The sequence below is a fragment of the Melospiza georgiana genome, chromosome 5, assembly GCF_028018845.1.
Source record: "Melospiza georgiana isolate bMelGeo1 chromosome 5, bMelGeo1.pri, whole genome shotgun sequence".
Taxonomy (NCBI): domain Eukaryota; kingdom Metazoa; phylum Chordata; class Aves; order Passeriformes; family Passerellidae; genus Melospiza; species Melospiza georgiana.
In genome coordinates, this window is record NC_080434.1 from 16,652,447 (window position 1) to 16,675,409 (window position 22,963).

Here is a 22,963-nt window from a genome sequence, read left to right on the forward strand (position 1 = left end):
TTTCTTGTAGAACAAAAATCCAATAGCAATGAGTTTTTATTCACGTTTAGTCACCTGACATGAAAAAAGTGTCTGTTGCATTAAAATAGTCATCAATGTAAATGGCAGCATGGCTGAACAAGTCCTTTTCAATGGCAACGAACATCCCACATAGTAAAGTCACTTCAACACAGCCTCATGACAATTCCCACATCAAAACAGTACTTTATTTTATAATTTTTTGCCTCATCATTACCCCCACATTAAGATCTTTCAGTTGTCAAGTGTACAAGGTGAAGAAAAAGGTTCTCAGTCAGCAAACACAGGTGCATCAGGAAGTATCTCCACAACACACCGCTTCAGATCTGCTGGGTCCCAAGTCCATCCGTGAACGCTGGGCTCCCAGCACCAAGTGCAGCCCCCTACTACGGCTACACGACTATGTTAGCTTATTAATTCTGCATCCACCAGGCCGAGCAATGTGCCAACCTGCAACAGACTGAGCATTAGAACTGAAAATGGCAGAAGAGTCACTCTATTGAACTTTACATCATTATTTGATGTTAAACAACGAGGCAAATGCCAACAGTATATACAAAAACCAGCTTTGCTTTTACAAAAGATTTTGTTTCCCATATTGATTAATCCAGGCAGCTAACTCATTGGTTTATGCAACTTTATTGAAGAAAATAAATCAATTACTAGTAGAGCTATTAGTTGATCACTCATCCATTGACAACTTGCATCATTTATTCAGTGCTATATTAAACAGTGTTTTGGAAGACAGATTAACTAATAGCTCCAAGCCTCCTAACAAAATTTAAATGAATTACAAAAATGTTCTTAAACCCTATTCTGGAATACAAGGGATGTTTGACTTCCAATTTCCATTCTCTGTAAAACAAGAACTGGTCATTCCTTTATTGACATGCATAAGATACATCACATTTTCTGTTCTGCTGATGCTATAGATTCAGTACCAATTCTCCAGACACATCAGTTATGAGCAAAAGCATATAATAAAACCTCAATTCTCTAACACTGGAAGGTTTGGAACAAGATGGATGTTGCTACAGCAATATTACTTCTTTGATGGGAGAAAACTGAACATCCATCTCCCCTCCCCCCTTCAGGTGGTATCTTCAGTATCTGTTAGAGCAGTGAGGAATGTTTGTTTGTTTTTAATCTCATAACCAAGTTAGAATGAAGACATTGGCCACATAATACACATGCTCCATTAAAAAAAATTCTGAATCTTGGGCAATTGTTCTTGTGTAACTACTTTACAGATTCTAAAAGCAGTTATTGTCCAAAGCTGGAAGAACTAAAGTCTTCTCAGATGAGCATGTGCATGAATGGAAGGAGGTAAACAAAAAAATAAAAAAGATGAGGTCTGATAGGGGAGCAGCCGGATAAGAAAATCAAAAAAGGAACAGTAATTTAAAGTTTATTCCAGCTATAATGCAGGTTATTCTGACTTTAAGGTAGCATCACATGGCATACTTCTGAGTCCATTCCCGAGATATTCTGTTGTACCTGCAGACAAAACCAGGAACTGAATTAACATCAGCATGAAAATGACAATTTCCTAAGCAGTTTATGATTAAATATGATTTTAATCCCATCTTTCTGTTCTCTTTACACTGTGAGAAGTCTCTTTCTATACCGAGACATACCTGAACTCAAAAAATTGAACAATTTCCTCCCTACTCCAATTAGGATAGATATTCTCTAGTTTTTAGCAAAGCCTTAAAGTCAAGACAAGCAAATTTGCACGAAGTCTGTGATGAAAAAAATTACTGAAAGAGAAGAAACAGAGACTATCTAGGATGGAATAAAGGCAAATACTTCATTTGCATATTGTTCTTAGGTTAAGATTACAGTATCTATCCCATGCCATAAGTAACGATTATTTGGTTAATAATGCCAGTGGATACAAAACATCAAATTTCCAATTTTAAAGAAAAACAACACTAAGCATTTCACTGCACTGAATATTCTTTTCATACAAATATACTGCTCAAAATTTTAAGACTATTTAAAGTACACTACTTTCACAGGAACTGAGCTGACAATTAGTTAACACTCAACTCCATGCTTGTCAGTAAGTTAATTATTAACTATACAAGCAGAATATAATTCCCATATATTTCCAAGTTTATATGTGGAAGACAGACACTGCTGATTAAAGATAATTGAAATCGGGATTGTCTGAATGCACTCATGTCTATATATGAGGTCTCACTACAGGGCATCATTTTGAACCAAATTCTGACAAAATCTGGGTAAAATACTTACCAGAACAAATTGACAACGTAGCTCAGAACTCAGTAATTACTTCATACTAACTTTTTTTTTGACCATGCAAGAGTAGTATCTGTGAGAAATAGTGACTAGCCAATACATTACACACTAACCACAGATCAAGCTGTTAAATTTCCACGTTCAGTAACTGGTGCATCCATTATCTGTTAGTTAATCCAGTGCCTTAGAGCATGCAGCACCCAAGTGCTGACAAATTTCCATTTTGTTAAATGCACCATAATTTGCAAATATTCTTACCCTACAGCATAGCGTATTTCTCTGTCCACTCTCTTGCTAACCTATTGTACCTAATAGGACAAATATATTTAGCATTAATATATACAAAAAAAACCCCCAAATCTGCTTCATATAATTCTATCTGTGCAAAATAAAGAAACCTAAGGAAAATAAAGTTGTTGCAACACAGATGGGGAAAAAAAATCTGCTGGCCATTTTCAAGGGAAGAACCAAAATTTAAGGCCAAGCTGCTGCCAAATGAAGGCATCAAAATAAAAAAAAGCTGTTCAAAAAGCATTATGAAGATGTAACTAGATTTATGCATGGTAAGCAAAAAAAAAAGTCAATATATATACTGTAAAATACTTCCATGCACATGAGAAAAAGATAGTCTCTTTCACCCATAAACTTCAAAGATGCCAAGCTCCTTTGTTTTTAAATTATGCACTACTCACTTTGACACACAAGTTTTCTCCATCTCAGATCTTCACAAAAGGTTCACTGAACATAACTGCTGTCTGACAATGAACTCTTACAGTCTGTAAAAATACCAGTCTTGCACAATTCTGTACTTACTTGTCTCTGTCTGTTTTATAGATACGTGCAATCTCTGGCACTAGTGGGTCATCTGGATTTGGATCACATAACAGTGAACAAATGGATAAGAGAACTGCAAAAAAAAAAAAGCGATCTCAATAGTGAAAGAGGAATGGCAATCTCAGAAACAATGGAGCACAGATCTTTACATCAGCACAATGTTGTCACAGGACAGAACCTAGAAGTATTTTCCTGAAAAACAGCCAATATGAATTCATAACTCTTAAGTAAAAAGCCCAGACTAACTTAAAGGTTTGTAAGAACTATTTGCTTCCTATATCCCCATACTTACAGCTGTCAGCACATACACGAGAACAGCACTGCTGTGCCCTGCACTATGATGTAACATAGCAGCCAACACAAAAGCACATTATGTACTCTGATTAACAGCATATCCATGGTTCTTATCACTAAAAGTAGAAAATTCTCAGATTTAAGTTTTTCGTTTTTAAATCAGACTGAATTTTTTATTTGTTGTACTTCAGGCAAGAATATTCTGGTCTGGACTGACAAAAACTACACACATGTTGTAAAAATCTCAGTAACACTGTTGCAGGCAACTATGAGGACTTAATCTTCTACTCTCACAGATGCTTTAGAAGAAAACAGTGAAGCATTAAAATGTAGGAAATCCACATTCAAATAACAAACTGACTGTTTGGACAGACAGAAATTACAAGTTCTATAGACAAAAGGGCACTTTGAGGGATCTTTTGAAGCCACAGTGACCAGTGGCTTTGAGACAAAACAATTAGATCATCATGAAAAAATTTATTATCTGTTATTTACTGTAGTAAAATGAGGAAAGCCACAAATCTTCTCTTGCAACACAACATCAATTTATCATGAAGTATGATCAGTAAACTTAGTTCATTAAGTAATGCAATGCAATGCCAGTGCACTGTGGTAGAAAGCAGTATGTATCAATAACAGATTTATTCATCTACCACAGATATGCCAATAGAACTATGCATGTAACTCTAGACAGGATGAAAAAATTATGCAAATTTCAGTATCAAAAACTGACTTGAAATTAATCTTTCATTTAATATGCGTATGTATCTACATGGGCAGCTCCAAACAAGCAGTTTCTTAGCCTTGGCTTGAACACTCCAACAGAGGCTTAGTTCAATCCAAATACCAGCAAATTCCTTTGGGTCCAAGCTGGTAAACTCTGCTAGGAATACTGAAGCAAGTAAATGGCCAGACAAGGCCTTACATAGCCACATATGAGAAACTGTTAGAAAAAAAAATCCATTAAAAATGCAGTATCATCAAACTGGCAAAACACAGGCTTGAATGAGGAAGGTAAGTTAAGGAAAAATCAAAGAGATGGGTAAGAACTTAACACAATCAAAGCTAAAAGCACAGTATTCAGCACAAGATGGAAAAAATTCTCCTTCACAGAAGTTACCTTTAGAAATAGTTAAAGCAGGAGACCACTGTGATCTTAGAATATCAAGACAAATGCTGCCATTACTGTTAATATTTGGATGATAGATTCTTGTTGTAAATGCAACCTGCAACAAAAAACAAAGAAACGAAGAATGTGTTTGGGTCTATGACAGTAACTGCACCTGTTTTGCTCAGTCAAGCACTCAGTCAATTCCATTTACTCTAAAAGAAAAGGATTAAGCAGTTAAACTGCATGAAATTCAGGGAAACGTACCCAAACCACAAGCTCTGAGTCTCCCACTACCAGGCACTGTTTCCAACAGAGAGAGGGCAAGGATGAGTTTTAATCCCAGCTGCCTCAGATGAAGACACCCAAGAGCAGTGCCTAAACCACAGAAACACTTCTGTCACAGAGCTAAGGATCTTCCAACACTGCAGTGACCCCAAGGGTGTCATATTGACTGAAAATTGGAAGACAAAGCTAGTGGCTGATAAAGCTACCAAAAAAGAGCACATTTTGCAATTACTGCCAAACTCTTAGCAAATAACCCCTTCTCTCAATTTTAGGCACTCAGCAAGTAAATCTCTACCCACGGTGTCACATTCCTACAGACCAATCCAAACAGCCACAATAATACTTGACAGTCTCCTTGGCAAGAATTCTATTATAGTAACACAAAGCTGATGAAGCTTTCCTATCAATTCAGAAAACCAGAAATGAACCCAAATATTTTAAGACATTTGGAATTCACACACATGGATTTGCTCATAAAGAATATGCTAACACTGTGGTAATCAGAATGGGACGCACACATCTAATAGATGGTAAGAATGCCTGAAAAGAAGTGAGAACTTGACAATACTACAATACAGAGGCTGGTAATTTCTTTCCTGTACTCAGTTCTTTAAAAAGCACTAACTTCACAAATGACATGGCAATACTTACCTTAGGTGGTTTGAACGGGTAGTCTGTGGGAAAGTGAATTGTCAGGAAGAATACACCACCCTGATATGGACTGTCATTCTGTCAAAGCAAACAAAAAATTCTCCTATTATCATCTTTAGGACTAAATATCACTGAAGATCTTGTTTTTAAATAAATGGAGAGGCAATTTGTTTAAACCAAAATGTTTAACCCACCAATACAAGTGAGACATAATTAAAACTCAATCCTACTTCCTAAGCTAAGTGATACAGAACATACACACATAATTTACCATGTGGACCTCTCCAAGCTAACACATCATAAAACCCAGCAGCTCTGACAATCCACTCAGGACCAGAGGGCAGAAGCATTCAAATGCTTCTAAGATAGCTCCAAGAAGTAATGTTAACAGAGTAGGGGTCCCATCAGATTAAAAAACCTCCAGTTCTTTGTTTGGAGCTTATTTGTTGTGACCACCCAAGTTCAGAGTGGCTGCAGACTCCCATTCTCTCCTAAATTCTGTCCTTAGCTTCAGCCCTGCAGAAAACCTGTGAGTACACAGCTAGGCCTCTGCTCCTTGAAAAAAAAAAAAACAAAACAGAAAGACTCCAACAAAACATCTCACCCATCCCACCAGCACAACCAAACAGACAAAAGAATAATCATAATTCAAGTGAATTTTTCCTCTCTTTCTGTATAAGAAATTAACTGTAATCTAATATGAGAGAGTATTTCACATTTCCCTGCTTCAAGGGAAGAATTACTGGGATAATTCATTCAGGTGTCAAACTATAAGCAGTAAAGCAACATGTGGAAGTAAAAAAGATGATAGTAAGAAAAAGAAAAAACTGGAGTGACTAAATAGGGATTAAGTCAGCAGTTACAAGAAGAAAGAAGCAAAAGGCTTTTAACTCAAAATTACAACTAAATTTCTGAAATAGAGCTAACAAATATCATTGTTGAACCTGAAGAATACTTTGCTGTTAATTCTGGACTCGGGGCTGGGGAAAATGAATGTAAGGCATACACAGTACACTTCTACATTATTTGTTAATATAATTCTCATCTTAATTGCAAAAACAGTTCACCAATGTAAGGAAGTAACTACGTATTACTTAAATACCAAAGAATGAAAATCTACACCACAAGACAGGGGACTCAGACCCTCAACATGCAGATTATACCCTCTGCTGTCTCTGATGAAATCTAGTGATAAAGATAGAACCTCTTGTATTTGGTCAACAGATACCATATGAGGCCTTAAGGAGCCAAAAAATACCAGCCCTTTCACTGGACATATTGTGGGGATACATTTTATCAATTACAGAAACTCCTCTCTAAAATGTGTTAAACCAAACTCTCATACACCCAGGAAGATCAAAATATCCTATTGCAGAGGTGAAGATCAGATGACTGGTTCCACAATCCCTGTCTGTTATTAAAGGCAGCAGCACTAGAACTACTAACACCACACTGACACACTTCTGTCAGGGTACTGCCAATCTGGAAACAGGAACGCAGACCTTCTGACACCACGAAAACCACATGGGGGAAAAAAGGAGCTGTACATTATTACACCACCAGGGAAAACTAAAAATAATAATCCCAAATTAAATTCAACCAGTGCTTAATACCTCATGACCATGCACACACCAGCCACGTAGAATCATCATATCCAGTGGAGTGCAAAACACTCCTTGCTATTTAAGCACAAATATAGCTATTGAACAATTCTATCTTCTTGAGGTAATGATGAGCAGGTACTTTGGGATGAAGAAACATCTTTCAGTCCAGTGAACCTCTAATAGCCACATCCTAGTAACACACTTGTAGCTATATATAAAGCCACTGTAATACAGCATCACTGACATTCAATGCCTGCTCTGTAGCCTCACCAAAGGCTTGTCCTCACAGGTTACAGGTTTTGTCTTTTAAATACAGGTAACCAGAAAACTCCAGATGTGAAATGCTTCCAGGTTGTTTTCAACAAAAGCAAACATTTGGCTTCCTTAATGAGGAAAAAGTCCCATTCAGGTTTCAGATGCTTACTGAACATTCAACACTGACATTTTTCTCCAGTCATATTTAAACCTCACATTTCAGTGATTATTCTCTCTTCTATTCTTTCAAATATTCAAGATCTCAGCATTACACCAGACCAAATATGGATTCCCTTTTAAGATCCACACAAAAAGATCCCAACTAATTCCTGACAGTAGAACCAGGTCCTGGTACAAAGTTCATGCTAGATTAAAACTTTAGAAGAAGTTAAATGCAAACAAAATTTCCAGATATTTAGTAATAATACCTAAGATTGTTCTAGAGATGATTTCAGCTGAAATACATGTCCTTGTAAAAACACCACAACAACAAAATAACTGGTGGGTTTTTTCCCCTCCCTCATTTTCCTTTACTGTAATGAAGATCTCTAGAACTTGGATAAGAGGAGCTAACAAAAGTAAACCAAAACCCCCAGAGTTTTCTCCTCAGTAGGAACTACTCATTTAATATTACATCACAAGAATCAGAATACTTACAGGTCCCATAATTGTGGCTTGCCAATGAAACACTACAAAAGAAAAACTCCGCATTATTATCTAGGCATGATACGCTTTGAGTCAGCAAACAAAACATTAAATTTAAAGTCACTTACTGTCATCTCCAACAGGACCTGCTGAACACTGTGCTGGAGGATCACGGGCTAAGTCACTAAGTTCCTTTAGGAAAACAAAAACAAATGAAAATACTTAATTCTCACTTCATGTCTAGCAAAACCCTTTAACAGTTTTTCCATATACAAACACAGAAAAATGTGCAATTAACAACTCTAAGAACCACTAGATCAGTATCAAAAATGTTTATAACAGACAAAGAAGGACCAAAACCACCTGTAACTACAGTGACTATGCCTTTACAAATACATGTATGTCACTACTGTGGAAACACTCCTGCTGAAAAAAGAAGCAGGACACAAAGCCTTAAGCTGGCAAAGTCTAATCACTTTTTGATTGAGAGTTACAAAGATTCAAGTCTAGAGAAGCCTGAAGTGGAACCAGAGAAATCAGCGGATAAGTCTTCATGAAACAGGAAAAACTCTGTATGTAACATCTGACATTAGAATTAAGAAAAGAAGAAAAAACCCCACAGAAACTTGGTTTCACTTCACCCACCACCTGCATTAGGGATGTACCTCACAGAGATTGAAACAGGAAAATTCAAGAGGCTCACAAGTGCTGTAATCAGGCAAAATATACGTATTTTTTATTTTAAACTTTGCATTTCAGACAATTATGCCTTTAAAATTAAAAATTACTGAACTGCAGGAATAGTTTTCTCCCTCCCCCACTACAGAGGAATGGAACCAGACAGTGCAGATGGAGGATTCCTTGGGCAGTAACAATACTGTTGTGAGGAAACAAAGAAGCTCTCCATTAAATTGCTTTAATGGCACACAACTCATTTGTTTGGACAGTGTCTTAAAATTAAATTTACACTTTCAGTTAAAGCATGTAACAACCACCTTCTTTCTCCCCTGCTCTCCCTTGACTCTAAAAAGGGCTTCAAGAGCTTTTACAGATTAATCTGCACTTGTCAACATATCTAGAAGTCTTAAGAAAAGGCAAACTATTCGGCCCCTCTTTCATACATTAACAGTTTCACACAAGTTGGTTTTTTTCCCCTGGAAGTCCATACAAGCCATTCAACCAAGAACTTTGTCAGACATTTAAGAAAGCCAGGCATATCTACTACGCTGGAAACATACGCATAATTGGACCAGACAGCTAACTCTTGCCTGGGGAGATCCTAATGGACATCCTTAAAGTTTCACAAATTCTGCAATCCATAAAAATTTACTAAGTATAAGCCAACAGAAAATGAGGAAAGAACCCCAATTTATGTTTCTTGTAACATAAAACACGTTGTTCTTTGCTAAGATGATAGCTCCTGCAAACACAGAAAGAATAACACCACTTCAACATGTGCAAGCTCATACACTAAAAAAAAAAACCCCAATCGCAACCAACCAACCATTTCATTCCCCACCAAACAACAAAATCGCATCACCCAAAGCCCAAAACAATCCCCTTCCTTCCAAACACCAAGAAAACTTAGTCCCAAGTTTGCTCTCCCTACACACGTTAATTCTGATGCATTTTCCAGTTAATAATATTTCCATTTTGCACTGGCATCACACTGTTTTACAAAATGAAACCGTATCAGTTTGGATAAGCAATGGCACAATGAAGTTAATAATAGTGCAGCTCATTTCACTGCGGCTGTTTGTGAAATTTCTTTCCAGATCATCACAGTACACGCATTTAGAATGCATTTTGCTACACTCTCCAAATATTACTGGGAGGCCTGGTGACAGACTTCTTTCTGCCATTTCATATCACTTCTTAGTTCCATATGTTGCTCATTATCCTCCAGAAAAATTTGCTAACTTAGATTTATGTTATTCAGGTAAAGGCAAACAATAAATGTAAAAGAAGTTTCTGATAGAAAGGTTTCATTTTCAGGGCATTTTTTGCTGTTTAACAAATACAGCAGGTTTTGTTAATCAGATTTATTTCTCATCAAAATGTATTTTCCAATTCTAAGAGTGATCAATCATTTCAAAAAATCTGAGAGGAAAAAAGATATCATGTCCCATGAAGTAAGCTGTAGCAAAAAAATAAGCAGAAAGACACAAATATTATTATTTTAATGCAGTTGTACAGTTATTACTGGATTTAATAGTAGAAGTACATTTAGATCCTCAAGGTTTTTTTTTAAACTCTCACAGGGACTAAGAACTATGAAGACTCTTCATGCCATAATATGAAAATTACAAAATTAAGTAGCATGACAAGGATGAGACAAGATTAGCATAAAGTGGACTGTCAGAGATATGTGCATTAGACTAGAGAGGTCTTCAAAAGGTACAACTATCTTCAGAGAAACAAGAATTCAGTATACTCAAGATAAAAATAGGTACTTTACCACAGCAGGAAAATTAGCAATTCAACATGAATAATTCAACCAGGAAAAGTAATTGCAGATGTAAGACATAAATTAAATTTAGTAAGTTCCAGTGATACATTTGTGAAAAAAACCCCTTTGGAAATACAAAAAAAATTTAAAAGCTAAAACAAATGAGTTTCAATATTCCAGGCTCCAATCATTTCAAAATTTATGTCTGTACTCCTTTTAACTACTTGAACTGCTCAAGATAACAAGGTAGCAGTGACCTTCATTAACGAAAGGACTGAAGTTCTGTCTGGTCTAGAACAGCTCAGTAAAAAAAAAAAACACCCTAACTGTGCTAATCAAAGCAGTTCAATATACAGATAATTCTGGGAACAAATGATATACCAGTTGGCATTTCACCCACAAAGCAAGTAATTCACCCACTAAATTTGGAGGGGAAGAAGCTGAGGTGTCACACACTCTTGTATTTGCTTCTCTGGGGTACTATGCCCAGAGCAGTCTGTAGTAAAGCTGTTTGCTTCAGCCGAGTGCCAAGGGCTGTGGAGAACTTGGGCAAACATGAAGCAAACCCTGGTTCACAGTAACACCACACCTACTTCATCTCTCTCTTGAGAGACACTTCACATCTACATAAAAAGGGGAGGCTTTTTACACAAGGGAGTGGAAAGTTCTGAGTGACTTTAAAAAGCACCTCCTTCTGAAAGCTACAACTCTACCGAACACAACAAGCAAACTGGAATAACTGGAAACTGAACAAGCAGAGACACGTGGGCTGTGAGATCTGGAGTGCAGGTGAAGCATTTTATTCAAGGAAAGGAAGGGGCTTTTTTTAAAAAAGCTTCCCACTCAGCAATATAAATACAAATCTACTTTCTCAGCTTAGCAACCAAAAGTAACAATTCTGTAACAAAAAAAATATTGAATCTAGTATTTTTACATATAAGAGCTTTCTGCTTCTCCTATTCCTTCTATAGTACCTACTTCTCCAACTTTGCTTCTTTTTTTAACATGGTTTCAGTAATGCTTTCCCTTTCTCAAGGGCTATTAAGCTACATCCCAAATTTTCTTAAAAATCCTTAAAACAGAACCCACATTTTCCTGGAATCGGTTGTTACACTTTTTCACTGTAGAGGTACTTTAAAGAAAAACCAAACCAAAACTCCCAAGCAGCAAATGTGAAAGACTAGAGAAACAATAACCCAAATTTGGTGAGGAGTGTCACACCATGCACCTATCGGGACGGATTAGTCTTGAATTACAACCGTGACCAGCAGTCTCTGTCACTGCCAGAGGTTTCCGGTGCAGCTCCAGCATGTCACCGCTTCTGTGTCCCAGTTTCCAAATATAAAGTGTGATAGTTCCTACTTCTCCTCAAGGATGATTAGTCACTCAGCATTTTACAGCTAGAACACTGTTAAAAGAGTAAGCACCAATGCTTCTGTTACAGGACAACAGCAAAGTACCACAGACAAGGAGCAATATGTGTACAACTCCGCAAGACTTTTGGAAAACAGGGATCAATAGAAATAAAACAGCAGCACCCATCACTGCAACAGACAGATCTGCTCTAACACAAATTCAGCACGTGGTTCTCTGCCAGTTTCACATTAGGCTGCTAGCAAGATTCAGTTTCACTGGTGAAACAGCCCCATTTTTTATCTCCTCCCTTCTCTTTCACTATACATTTATCAGAAAGCTAACAAAAAAGCCCACAAACCAGTACTTTCAAGAAAAAATGCTTATAAAAAAGCTAACTAACCTGCTTGTGTTGCAGCAATATAATCACAACTAACATAGAAAACATGGCTTAAGCTTCAAGTAAGGATTCAAAACTTTGACACGTGAGAGCAAATGCAGGACTATGATCCTATATAATAAAACCAGAAGTACCTTTCTTTTTTTGACAGAAAAGCTGCTAAAAAAATCCCTCAAACAACTCCCCTCTACCAGCTATTTAAAAGATTACAGAAGCCATTTAAAGAATGAAGAAACTTTAAAGATTAACAAAGGCTATCTCAACCAAATATGCATGAACAAGAAAACAGAAGTTTCCAGGTCCCAGAAAATTCTGTAAGAGATGACAGCCTAGTGCCCAGCAAGCTGCCTTTTTGCAAGGTACCAAATAATGCAGCATCTGCACCAGTTTCTTCCCATTTGTCAGACTCCATACTCCCTGTGGCACTACTACATTGTTTTAGTTTAAGCTGGAAATAGTCAGCCATTCCTTTTAATGATAGTAACAGCTGACTTAAGCACAGTGACAGAAGATCACTCCAACCAGAATGACTGAAGACTGTCCTCCACAGGCCTTAATTCACAGTTACATTTAATATTGGTTCATAACACAGGTATTTGTGAAAATTACATACTGCAGTTTTCTGGTTTGCACTCAAGAAAGCATAGAGGGGCTATTTTAGAGGGGTTTGCCTTAAATTTCCAGAAAATAACTTGGAGGACATCAAAGTTGATGCAGTTAAATCAGAAGTTAAGAAAAAATAAATCAACAAACCACAACACAAAAATCCCAAACAACCCACGATGCTCACACACCCAAAAAACCCCACCCCCCAACCCAAAGAAACCCTATCCAACAAAAAAAGGACAAAGAGAAAAATGAACACTTAGGCCAATCAAAAAATCAGCATTCATTAACTTGACTGCTTGTCTAATGATGTGTCAAACAGGATATTTCAAACTCTAGGCAACCAAAAATTCATCACTGCATTAGTCTTACTCATTAGCTCACAGCTGAAAACAGCTTTAAAAAAGAAGGAAGGATTGGAAGCAGCTATAAAGGGAGGGGAAGAACATTTAAGCCTGTTTGAAGATTAAGAAGTGTCAAGCAGCAAAGAACTACTGCCTCATCCCACACACCTGCATCTGAAACACTCGTTTCGGCATGGAAATTAATTACACCTGGAAGCAGAAAATAACAGTTTGTAAGAACACTGAATGTGGATTTCTAAGCTGAGTAAGAAAGCAATGGCATAATAGACATCACAAAACAAATGTAACCAGCAGAAAATTATCTGTTTCAAACAAGCTGGCCTTCTGGTGAAAAATAAATAGATAAAAGCAACGTGTAATGGCAGTGCAAGATACAGAAAGACACAGGTTCCTCTTGATTAAAAAAGGACAACCATGCAGAGAAACACATGAAAAGCAAGCACAAAAAACAGCAAAGACAATGAGCACAGAAATGTTTTTAAGAAACCCAAAAAAACCTAGCAATGTAACAGCTGTAATTCTCCCTATTTTGGTTATTCTGCTTCTATTTTTCATGGTTCTCCCTTCAGTCCTTAGTACCGGATTTTTCAGGCTACACCTCACATACTGTTTGTACAGTGTCTCGCAGTAATACCATCATGGTATAACAAAAGACAAACATTGAAATATTCACGTTTTAAGTCTCACACTCAAGGAAGGAAATGCCAGAGTGCTGTGCCACTGTAATTAAAGCACTTGGTGTACTTGGACTGTGATATAAACTACTCAGGTGACTCCCTACTATCTCTTCAAAGAACCTAAGAACCTACCTTTCAGTACACAAGGCCTTTGTGAATGAGAGTATTGTCTACAGCTGTTCTCATCTGTTCTGGAATCTGGAAGGTGTACAATGCAGGTAATGGTTTTTGGGAAATTTCAGAGTTACTGCAACTAAAATGGCTCTCTATTCCAATGTTTTGCAGAGTAGCTGGAAAGATCCAAATGGAAAAGGAATGCAGTTACGGACTTTGCTTTCCTGGTCATTCCCTAAAGGCTTTCAGAATAAACTTTAAAAAAGGTGGCAACTACACACCTGTAGCTGTGCTTTGAACCCAAAAGTACAGTTTGTTTCCCCTAAAGTAACCAAAACCACAGAAGCTGTCTTACTCAAGATGAAGAAAATCTGACTGCTTAACACACAAATTCTGAGTTATTATAACAATTAGCATACCCTGAAAACAGCAGAGCTTATGAAAACGCTCCTGGGCTCAGTGAAGAATGAGGACTGTACACATTGGCTCAAGTACATTGAAGGGGCAAGGCTGAAGTGAAGCACTGGTTAACTACTGAGTCATTTGGTGATAGTTGAGTATTTTAATTCTGCCATCTTCAAGCTTTTGAATATCAGACACCGAAACTTAGCATGGCTTTTCCCTTGGGAGTTTTTTCTGGAAGAACCACAGTAATCTTTGGTTCTGTAACCCAGGACTAAAATGCAGCCCTCAAAGAAGAGGGTAACTGGTATAAACAAAGGCTACACAAGAAACACCAAGATGTGCCTTGCTAAATGAAACAGAATGGCTGGGAAACAAAGGGAAGGCTGAAATTCAGTACCGACAAATGTAAACTGATGCAGGTGGAAAGAAGTTTATACTCGAAGTAAGGCACTCTTTCCTGATGGCTACCTCTCAGAAATGCAATTTGGGCATCGTGCTAGACATTTTCAGACCAATGCTGGCTCATTATTCCTTAGATACTGGAGTTTGGCAGCATTGTGCAAGAGGCTCCCAACATGCTGCCCTTCAGCTTGTTGAGGGCACAGTAACTCAGAGCAGTGTTTGACACATAACCAGAAGTGGCACCTGTACACCCTGCGCTCCATGGGACAGAAGAGTCCCAGAGTTTGCCAAAACTACACAAACAAGTTTGGAGACTGGCAGTGTGCAGGACAAGTTTTTGTAGAAATGACAAGTGGCCTCAATGGGGCACAACATCAGTCAGTCTGCGCTTTCTGAAAAGCTACAACAATTATCCATATTCTAAAAAAAATGAGGACGCTGTAACAGAGTTATCACATTAGTATTCTAACAATACCATGTCTGCAATCAGCATGGTGAATTCACTGTTTAGCAACAGCTTGAGATATTATTCTGAAATTTATTAATTAACCTAATAAACTCTGAAAATCAGCTCTCCTTTTAAAAAACTGCCTTAACTTTCACCGGTCCATATTTTTTATGAATACAAAGATATATGTGAAAGTTATTACAATATACCACAGGGGTGCAGCCTATGGACACAACTATGTGGGACTGACTATACTGCCTTAGTTACACTGTCCATTACCCATCATATATCATATTATGCTATTTCTGACACTACCCTTCATAATCATTCTAAAGGCCTGTCTATAGGATCAGGTACAGTTACACACAAAATCAACTCACAGCAAGACAACTAACCAACCACTACCAAAACAAAACACAAAACTATCTGGAGTACAACTGCTCTTACAGTTGAGTTCCACCTCAGCTATCCAGAGAATAGTGATGTACAGAAAGATCTTAAAAAATAAATGTGGGAAGTTTTAAGTTTCAAAGCATCTTTATGAGCAGACTGCATCCTGAAGTAAAGGAGTAGAAGTGGGGGCTTGCTCATGTGGCAAACAGTAATTTAGGAGATCTTCCTATATTATTCAAGGCAAGAAAAAATTATAAGTAAGGCTAAAAGGAAAAACATTTTTCATTTATCTGATTTAAGAGATTTTTTTTTTGGCATTACTACTCAAATAGGCCAACAAAGGTTGAGAAGTACTGCCTGTGAGCAGTGCACTTATTTATTAGACACTCAGAAGAGCTCAAAGAGGTGATGAACACCTGGCCAACCTAACTCCAGGTCACAGAGAAAGCTGCTCACTATAAGGTAACCAAACATTTAATACAATCTTCTTACCTTCCCCATCAGAAAGACCTAAAGCACTTCAGTATCTGCACTCAGTTCAACTGGCAACTCTGGTGTCCAGATGCTTGTGGAAAGCTTTAAATGTTGGTCACCTTTGTCTACTGGGCTGCGACTTTTGCAAAGCAGTCTACAATCCTCTCATCTTGCTTTCTTAAGACCATAATAAAAACCTATCACAATTACAGTGGAAAAAACTGCAGATCTTGAAGACGTCTAGTATATCACACGTCTCAAAGGGATGATGTTCAGAACAAAGGCTTCCTTTACACAAAAATTTAATACTGAAGTTACTGTTGGTAACAATCCCCCTATCTATTTAGCTTTCAGTCCTAAATCTTGCAATGCTCTATTTTCCAGTATTAAATCTTGTTCTACATTCAAGTGTTTTACAAAGAGCTGCTAAAGGTATAAACACCAATTTAAATTTGTGAATGTAATTTTAACTTTTTTTTTTTTTGCAAAGCTTCCCCAACACAAATTTATTCAGATCTGTGTCCCATAGAAAACCAGTGAAGAGAAACTGGTTTTGTTGTGTTTTTTTTTAATTCTCCTGCATTTTTAATTTGGAGTTTAAGACATTAAATTTATATTCCGAAGTTTACAGAACTTTGTCAAGCATGTGCAACTCTACACAATTTAAGGTTTTAAGACCAAGTTGGCAAAAAGCAACCACATTTAAAAATGCACTACTGACTGCAGTTATATATACACACATTCACAGGGTTGCTTTCATTTCCTAATTTTTTTTCTGCATATTCTACCAGCAGGTTACTACATCAATCACAGCAAAGAATGCTTGTAACTCAGCCCTTCCGACATAAGCTATGGCATCTCAGCCTAAAAGCATCAACAGAAGTCAGTTTATTCTGAGAGATCAGACCTAAGGCTGAAGTGCAAACCACAAGTTCCCATCTGCCAGCTCTGATGCAAAGGGGAGGGACCTACACAAGAGCACAGAGCAGACAGTTAAAGTGGCAAAACCTTCATATTTACAACAGAAAGACTTCTCAGGGATGGTGTATCAATGCCCTAATCCAAATGACACAAAAGCTCAACCCTTTCCCACTCCACCTTTCCCAGCTGTCACTTGATATCTCAGAGAAGGTTAAGAACCTCCATCCTCTCCAGTGGATGCAGAGAACACATCCACGGCTAGGGAGGGTGTAACACCAGGCTGGAACTGGGCTCCACAAGGAACAGAGAGATGCCTTTGGCAAGAGGCAGTTCACTGCTCAGTACCCAACAGCTGCTGCTTACAGCTGTTTCCATCCTTCTCCACTCCCTTATCCACCATTTGTGAGCTCACAGCAAAGCCTCAGAACTGGTTACAGACTGGGCAGGACGTCGAAGGGAGCTCGTTCTGTAGAGTTCCACATCAGGCCTTCTGTAGAACAAACCCACACTAGGAATAACAGCAAAAGCACACTTATTTTCTAAACTAGATCTCTAAAAGCTGGAATGATCATAAAGATCATAAGAGCTGGCCACCCTTTTTACTCTGTATACATTATCCCACCTAAATGCTTGATATACTGGAGGACTCTTTTTAAAGTATGCAAGAAGTACCCATCTAATGGAATATTGATCTCTGAAGTTCTGTAAATCACTTAAGTGAGATAACAATCCCCATTCTCTTCCCACTCCAATGCACACATTTAAAGTTCTATGCTGACTGGGAACTTGTTTCACAAGCACTGGGTTCATTTAACAAGAGCAATCTTTAAGTTATCACAGTCCAAACTTTCCAGCTAAGGAAGCATAGGTTTTCCTCTCCCATAAAAAAATGGCCAGTTCTTAAAACACACCCAATACTTTATTAATAAATGCTGGCCTTCAATACCAAACCTACCCAATTAAGAAACATTATTTCCATTTTAATGATATTAATTTCATAGTAGAACTGTCACTTCTTTTTGTTTAAGCTAAATCTTAAAGAGAATTTAAGTGATGACAGCTTTCATCTAATGCTAAATATTTTATTCTGACTTTAAAAATAATTGAAGTTCCTCAATACTAGGGCCTCCCAGACTCCATTACTGCAGTATCATGATTTAAAAACCAATCACTGCCTTCTGGCTCAATGTGACCCTCTTACCACCGAGTGCAATAGTTGTGCTGAATTACACACTCAAGGCAGGGCCTTGGTCTAGCCCTGGATATTCACAATAGTTAAGTGAAATTACAGTAAAAAAGGTAATTCAATACATAGAGAGAGCATTTACAAAGGTTTAAAGCATTTCAACTAAGCTTCCATCAACTGAACTTCATTAGCTAGCTAATCTTAACTTCCTGAGCCCCTAAACACACAAATCCAGACTTATTTCTACACCTTCATTCAAAGCATGACATCCATCACGTAACTCCAACTTTGAGAAAGCCCAGTAAACAAAACCCAAGACTGCCCACAAAAGTGTTGTGGGCTTCATCCAGACAAGAAAACTTAATTCCAACCAGCTTTATTATTGATTTTTTTTTAAATTCAAACCAAGTTCAAAAGAAAAAAGTAACAGTTTAAAAATAAAAGTAAAAAGCAGGCTTTCAAACTCTTTGACCTTGGTTAAACTAATGCAGATTTCCATGCAGTCCTCACTGATGCACATTAAACCTCATCTCTGAAAATATTGTATTTCCAGGTTAGCAGCATTTCTTACTATGAGCATCTGGAGAAGGGGAGTTAAAATTGCAATTAATTATACATCTAGGAACAGTGCTGGAGGCTATAGCCTGAGGAAAATAGTTAATTCAGTCTCCATTCCACCAGTGTCAATGGAAGCCTATCTGTACTTAAATAGCAATAAATGGTTTTGCCACCTTCAGCCTTTAGCTTCCAGGATGCCAACTCCACTTAAGATTTTCTAATAAATTATTCCAATATAATGATGCTGGCTTGTGCTATGCTTAATCAAATGGCCATAAAACACAGCAGGCACAAGCTTTCTTAAGGATTACACGGACAAGACATTTCATGCATACATCTCCTGTATTAATTCTATTTTTAGCCTATCGAGATCACTTAGGCCATTTACATTACCTCACTTTAATGGGTGCGCACAGCAGTGATAAAATGGACGTGTACCAATGATGAACCATTTCCAAATTTTCCAAATTCTATGCATTCCTGATTCCCTACTCGTACATAAACGCTTCCCTGCTACCACATCATCATCATTTGAAGCGGAAGCTCCAGGATGCTGCAGCAATTACACCATGTGTTTTTAGCAGGCACCACTGACACTTCAGACCAAGACAATGTGCCACAGCATGCAGCAAGCATTTACCTACATGTTCATAAATCATTGTGAATTACTTGATAATTCTGGGAGGGGAGGGGGGATTTCATCCTCAGGAAAGAAAGCATTTAATTTTATGGTAAAAGAACTTGCTTGTTATCATAAAATAACTGCAAAGCAAGCCATATCAAGGACAGAGTTTTGCCAACTGAACACAAGCTGCCCCCAGAGCAGATGGCACTGATGCCATGACAAACTCCAGCATAACAATAATCTTTCTGGGATTGGCTGTGTACCTGACAACTACTTCAGTTTGGGGAGTGCTTTATACAGAGTGTTCCAGAAGCAGACAACCCAATACATAAATACTCATTTACTTTCGTTTTCAAATCAGAAGTAGAACTTGCCAGTTATGCCTTAAGAGTGGTTGCATTCTGAATGTGCAACAGACTTCAAATTAAAGATATACACACACACTAACAGAATCTCGCAGTCTAGTTTTCTCAGTAGAATGAAGAATGTTATTTCACTTGATATGTCAAGCCCACAAACAGGGAGCCAAATAAACAGACTGAAAATATCTTCACTGGGACATTAAGGATGTCATCCGCTGCAGGAGACAATGAATTCTAGTCCTGACAAGTAATAACACAAACTAAATCAGCTATGATGATTACAACGTTCTGAGGTCCTAGTTTCTCTTTAGCCTGTTCTCATCTACTGCCAAAGACCTACTGCAAGGAAGCAGAGAGTTCCAAGGTCTGATCTGTGATCTTACAGTTGGAAGACAGGGAATCCCAGCTTATCAGTGACAATGCCGTTCTCTCGGGGGCCTTACTGGTTGACAGGATTAAAATTACATTCACAACCATTTCGTTACAGAACTGGCCCTGCTGTTTTTTTATGTCACCATCAGCCCCTGTAAACACTTGTACTGGAAAGCAGTAGAGGAAAGAAACCAACGTGCAAAGAATGGTTTCGTTTCACAAATAAAGTTCACCTTCCAGGCTTGCAAACACAAAAATCAAAACTAAAAACTCCATGTGAATTTTGAAGTGTATCACATAGTGTGGGGTGATTAAGCTGATAAAAAAACCCAAACACACACAAAAAACCCCCAAAAAAAGGCAAAAAGAAAAACCCCTAACTCAACTATCTTCCCAATCCTAAACTCTTGTAAGAGTAAAGGAAGAGCCTTCCTACCACACAGTGCCACAGAGTGTAAAGACCAATGCAGGACAAGACTGTACACAGCAGGCCAAGACGCTGAAGTCAGAGATGACTTACTGGTTCAAGAGTCACGCTGAATCGTTTCCAGGTTCTGACCACCAGATTACTACATAAGTGGGGGTTTGTCTTGGTTTACATTTGACAATAAATTCTTACCTGCAGCGCCTGAACGTGTTTCATAAGCATGAGCTGATGACAAAGCATACCAGGGAGTATCCTAGCTGTGTTTCAACTCAAGTGATATCATCCACTAATACAGGGAAGAAGTTTTGATGGCAGATTCAAAAGGAATTGTTTTGAAATTCTTGCCAGAGCATAGCCATAATTCAAAGACAATCCATTCAGCTAGCTACCCAGAACGGAATTGAAATTTTAGAGGAAAACAGTACTATTCATTCACTAAAAATATTATAAAAAACGCTTTTTTTGTCGAAAATATGACCACAGGCACTGCGTGAAATTAAAGCGAGACTAACAGGCGGCATGAAGTTTACACACTGTCTACAAAAGGTGTTTTGTGCACTGAAATTCACCGATTTCAGGACACACTGACGTTCTGCCATCTTGGCAGGCTATGAGATGACCAAGAAACTCCTCTGAGCTCTTGAAACACGTAAATGCTCCACGTAGCTCGCGTAAGAAGGAGCACAGACCAACAGCGACTTCCCGGTTACGCCGCTGCGCTCCCCATCGCGTTTTGCCATTACATCCCAGCAATTCTCAAACCTGCCGAGAAAACCGAGACCTACTTAGGGGCTACTTCACGCCGGGAGCCTTCTTAGCCTGGGAGCGGTTTAATAAAAAACAACCACCGCCACAAACAAACAAACAAATAAAGAAAAAAAAGAGAAGAAAAAAAAAAAGAAAAAAAAAGGGAAAAAAAAAAAACCCCAAACCAACAAACTTTCATCACCTCGGCATTTTTTCCGAGTTAGCCGCCGCGAAGTTGCTCCACCCGGCTCCGATTGTGCAACGGGGGGGAGGCGGCGGCGCGCAGCGCGCTCCCGCCGGGCGCGGGGGGAAGCTATTCCCGGACGGGCGATGGATTCCCGGCTGTCCAGAGGGCCCCGGGCCGGCGGAGAGGGGCGACTGCGGGGCGAGGGCAGCGCCGCGGTGGCTGCTCCGTGTGTCCGTGCCGCGTTATTGCGGAACGCGAGGGATCCCGGAAAGCGCCCGGGCCAGGCGGACCCGCCGCCATCTTACAATGCGGGAGAGAAGTTGCACAGCAGAGGGGAGAACCCGGCCTAGGGGCCCGGCTGCTGCCCCGGGCAGCGCCTCCATCGCGCCGAAAGCCCTCGGCAGCCACACACGGGCCGGCGCCATCCGGGCCGGCTTCGGCGGAAGGGCAGCGGCAGCGACCCCGGGCCGCGCTGACATCCGAGCGGCCCCGGGAGCTGCCTCTCTCCGACACCCCCCCGGCCCCCGCCCTCAGGAAGGGGCCGGGGCCGAGCTCAGGCCCGGAGAGAGCGGCCTCGCAGCCCCAGCCGGGCCAATGCCCCGCCGGAAGGAGCCGCCGCTTCCCGGCCTCTTCAGCCTCCGCCTCTCCCCCCCCCCGCCCGTCTCCTCCAGGGGCGAGGGGGGGAGGAAGGCGATGGGGGAAGGGGAAGAAAAAATACCCAAAAAATAACAATAAAAAGAAGGGCGAAGCGGTGAAGGAGGAGGGGGGGGGACGTTGGAGGAGGAGGAGCCGCGGTGCTCACTCACCTTGTTGATGCGTTTCAGCGCCATTGTGTGTGTGCGAGTGCCGGGCCCGTCTACGCGCCGCGGTGACTCCGCGCTCCGCTCGGGGGGCCGGGAGGGAGGAGGAGGAGAAGGAGGAGGAGGAGAACGGGGAGGAAGGCGGAGAGGGGGGAGGGGGCAGCTGCTCTTCTCCTTCCTCCGGAAACAGCCGGGGGGGCGCCCGACCGGCTGGCCGCCCGAAGTCCTGCCTGCCTGCGGGCAGCGGGGCCGTGAGGCTGCCAGGGGAGCGCTCCGCCCGCCGCCGCCCGTCACGGCCGGGAGAGGGTGCGAAGTGCCGGGAGAGCCGAGAGGCGTCGCCCGCCCAGAGAAGAGCGAGAGAGGAAGGGCGAGAGAGCCCCGCGCTGCCGCCGCTGGCCAGGCCCGGACGCCGCGGGAGGGAGGGAGGCGGGGTCGGGCCCGGCACGCCGCCGCCAACGGCTCCGGGGGCGGGGCCGAGGGCGAACGGGCGGGGCAGGGGAAGGAAGGTTCTGGGGCCGCCCGCGGGCGCCGCCGCCTCGGGACCGCTGTGCGGCTCTTCCCGCCCGCGGCTCCTGGGGGTCGCGGCGGCTCCGGAGCTCGGCCGTTCCCGGGGCTCGGCCGCGGGCGCGCACCGCTGACGGCGGGTCCCGCCCCGCCCGCCTCCCCGCGAAATGGCGGCAGCGGCCGGATCTAGGCCCGCCCGCTGACGCGGCGGCGCGGTGTTCCTCCG

At 40.4% G+C, this 22,963-nt stretch overlaps 1 protein-coding gene across 1 annotated transcript; it reads right to left on the bottom strand.

The window, feature by feature from the left end:
- On the bottom strand, positions 1 to 22,646 carry UBE2D3 (ubiquitin conjugating enzyme E2 D3). The gene is made up of 7 exons (XM_058024513.1): positions 22,240 to 22,646; positions 8,091 to 8,154; positions 7,975 to 8,006; positions 5,459 to 5,536; positions 4,532 to 4,637; positions 3,097 to 3,190; positions 1 to 1,515 (listed from the first exon to the last, which is right to left on the bottom strand). The coding sequence occupies exons 1-7, from the start codon at positions 22,261 to 22,263 to the stop codon at positions 1,470 to 1,472; spliced, it is 444 nt and encodes a 147-aa protein (XP_057880496.1). The 5' UTR covers positions 22,264 to 22,646; the 3' UTR covers positions 1 to 1,469.
- Positions 22,647 to 22,963: the final 317 nt, after the last annotated feature.

Coding starts and splice junctions, on each gene's coding strand:
- UBE2D3 (XM_058024513.1), bottom strand. CDS start 22,263: ATGGCGCTGAAACGCATCAACAAG. Junction 8,155..22,239: donor CGCTGAAACGCATCAACAAG/GTGAGTGAGCAC, acceptor GTTTTCCTAAAG/GAACTTAGTGACTTAGCCCG. Junction 1,516..3,096: donor TATAAAACAGACAGAGACAA/GTAAGTACAGAA, acceptor TTTTGTCTGCAG/GTACAACAGAATATCTCGGG.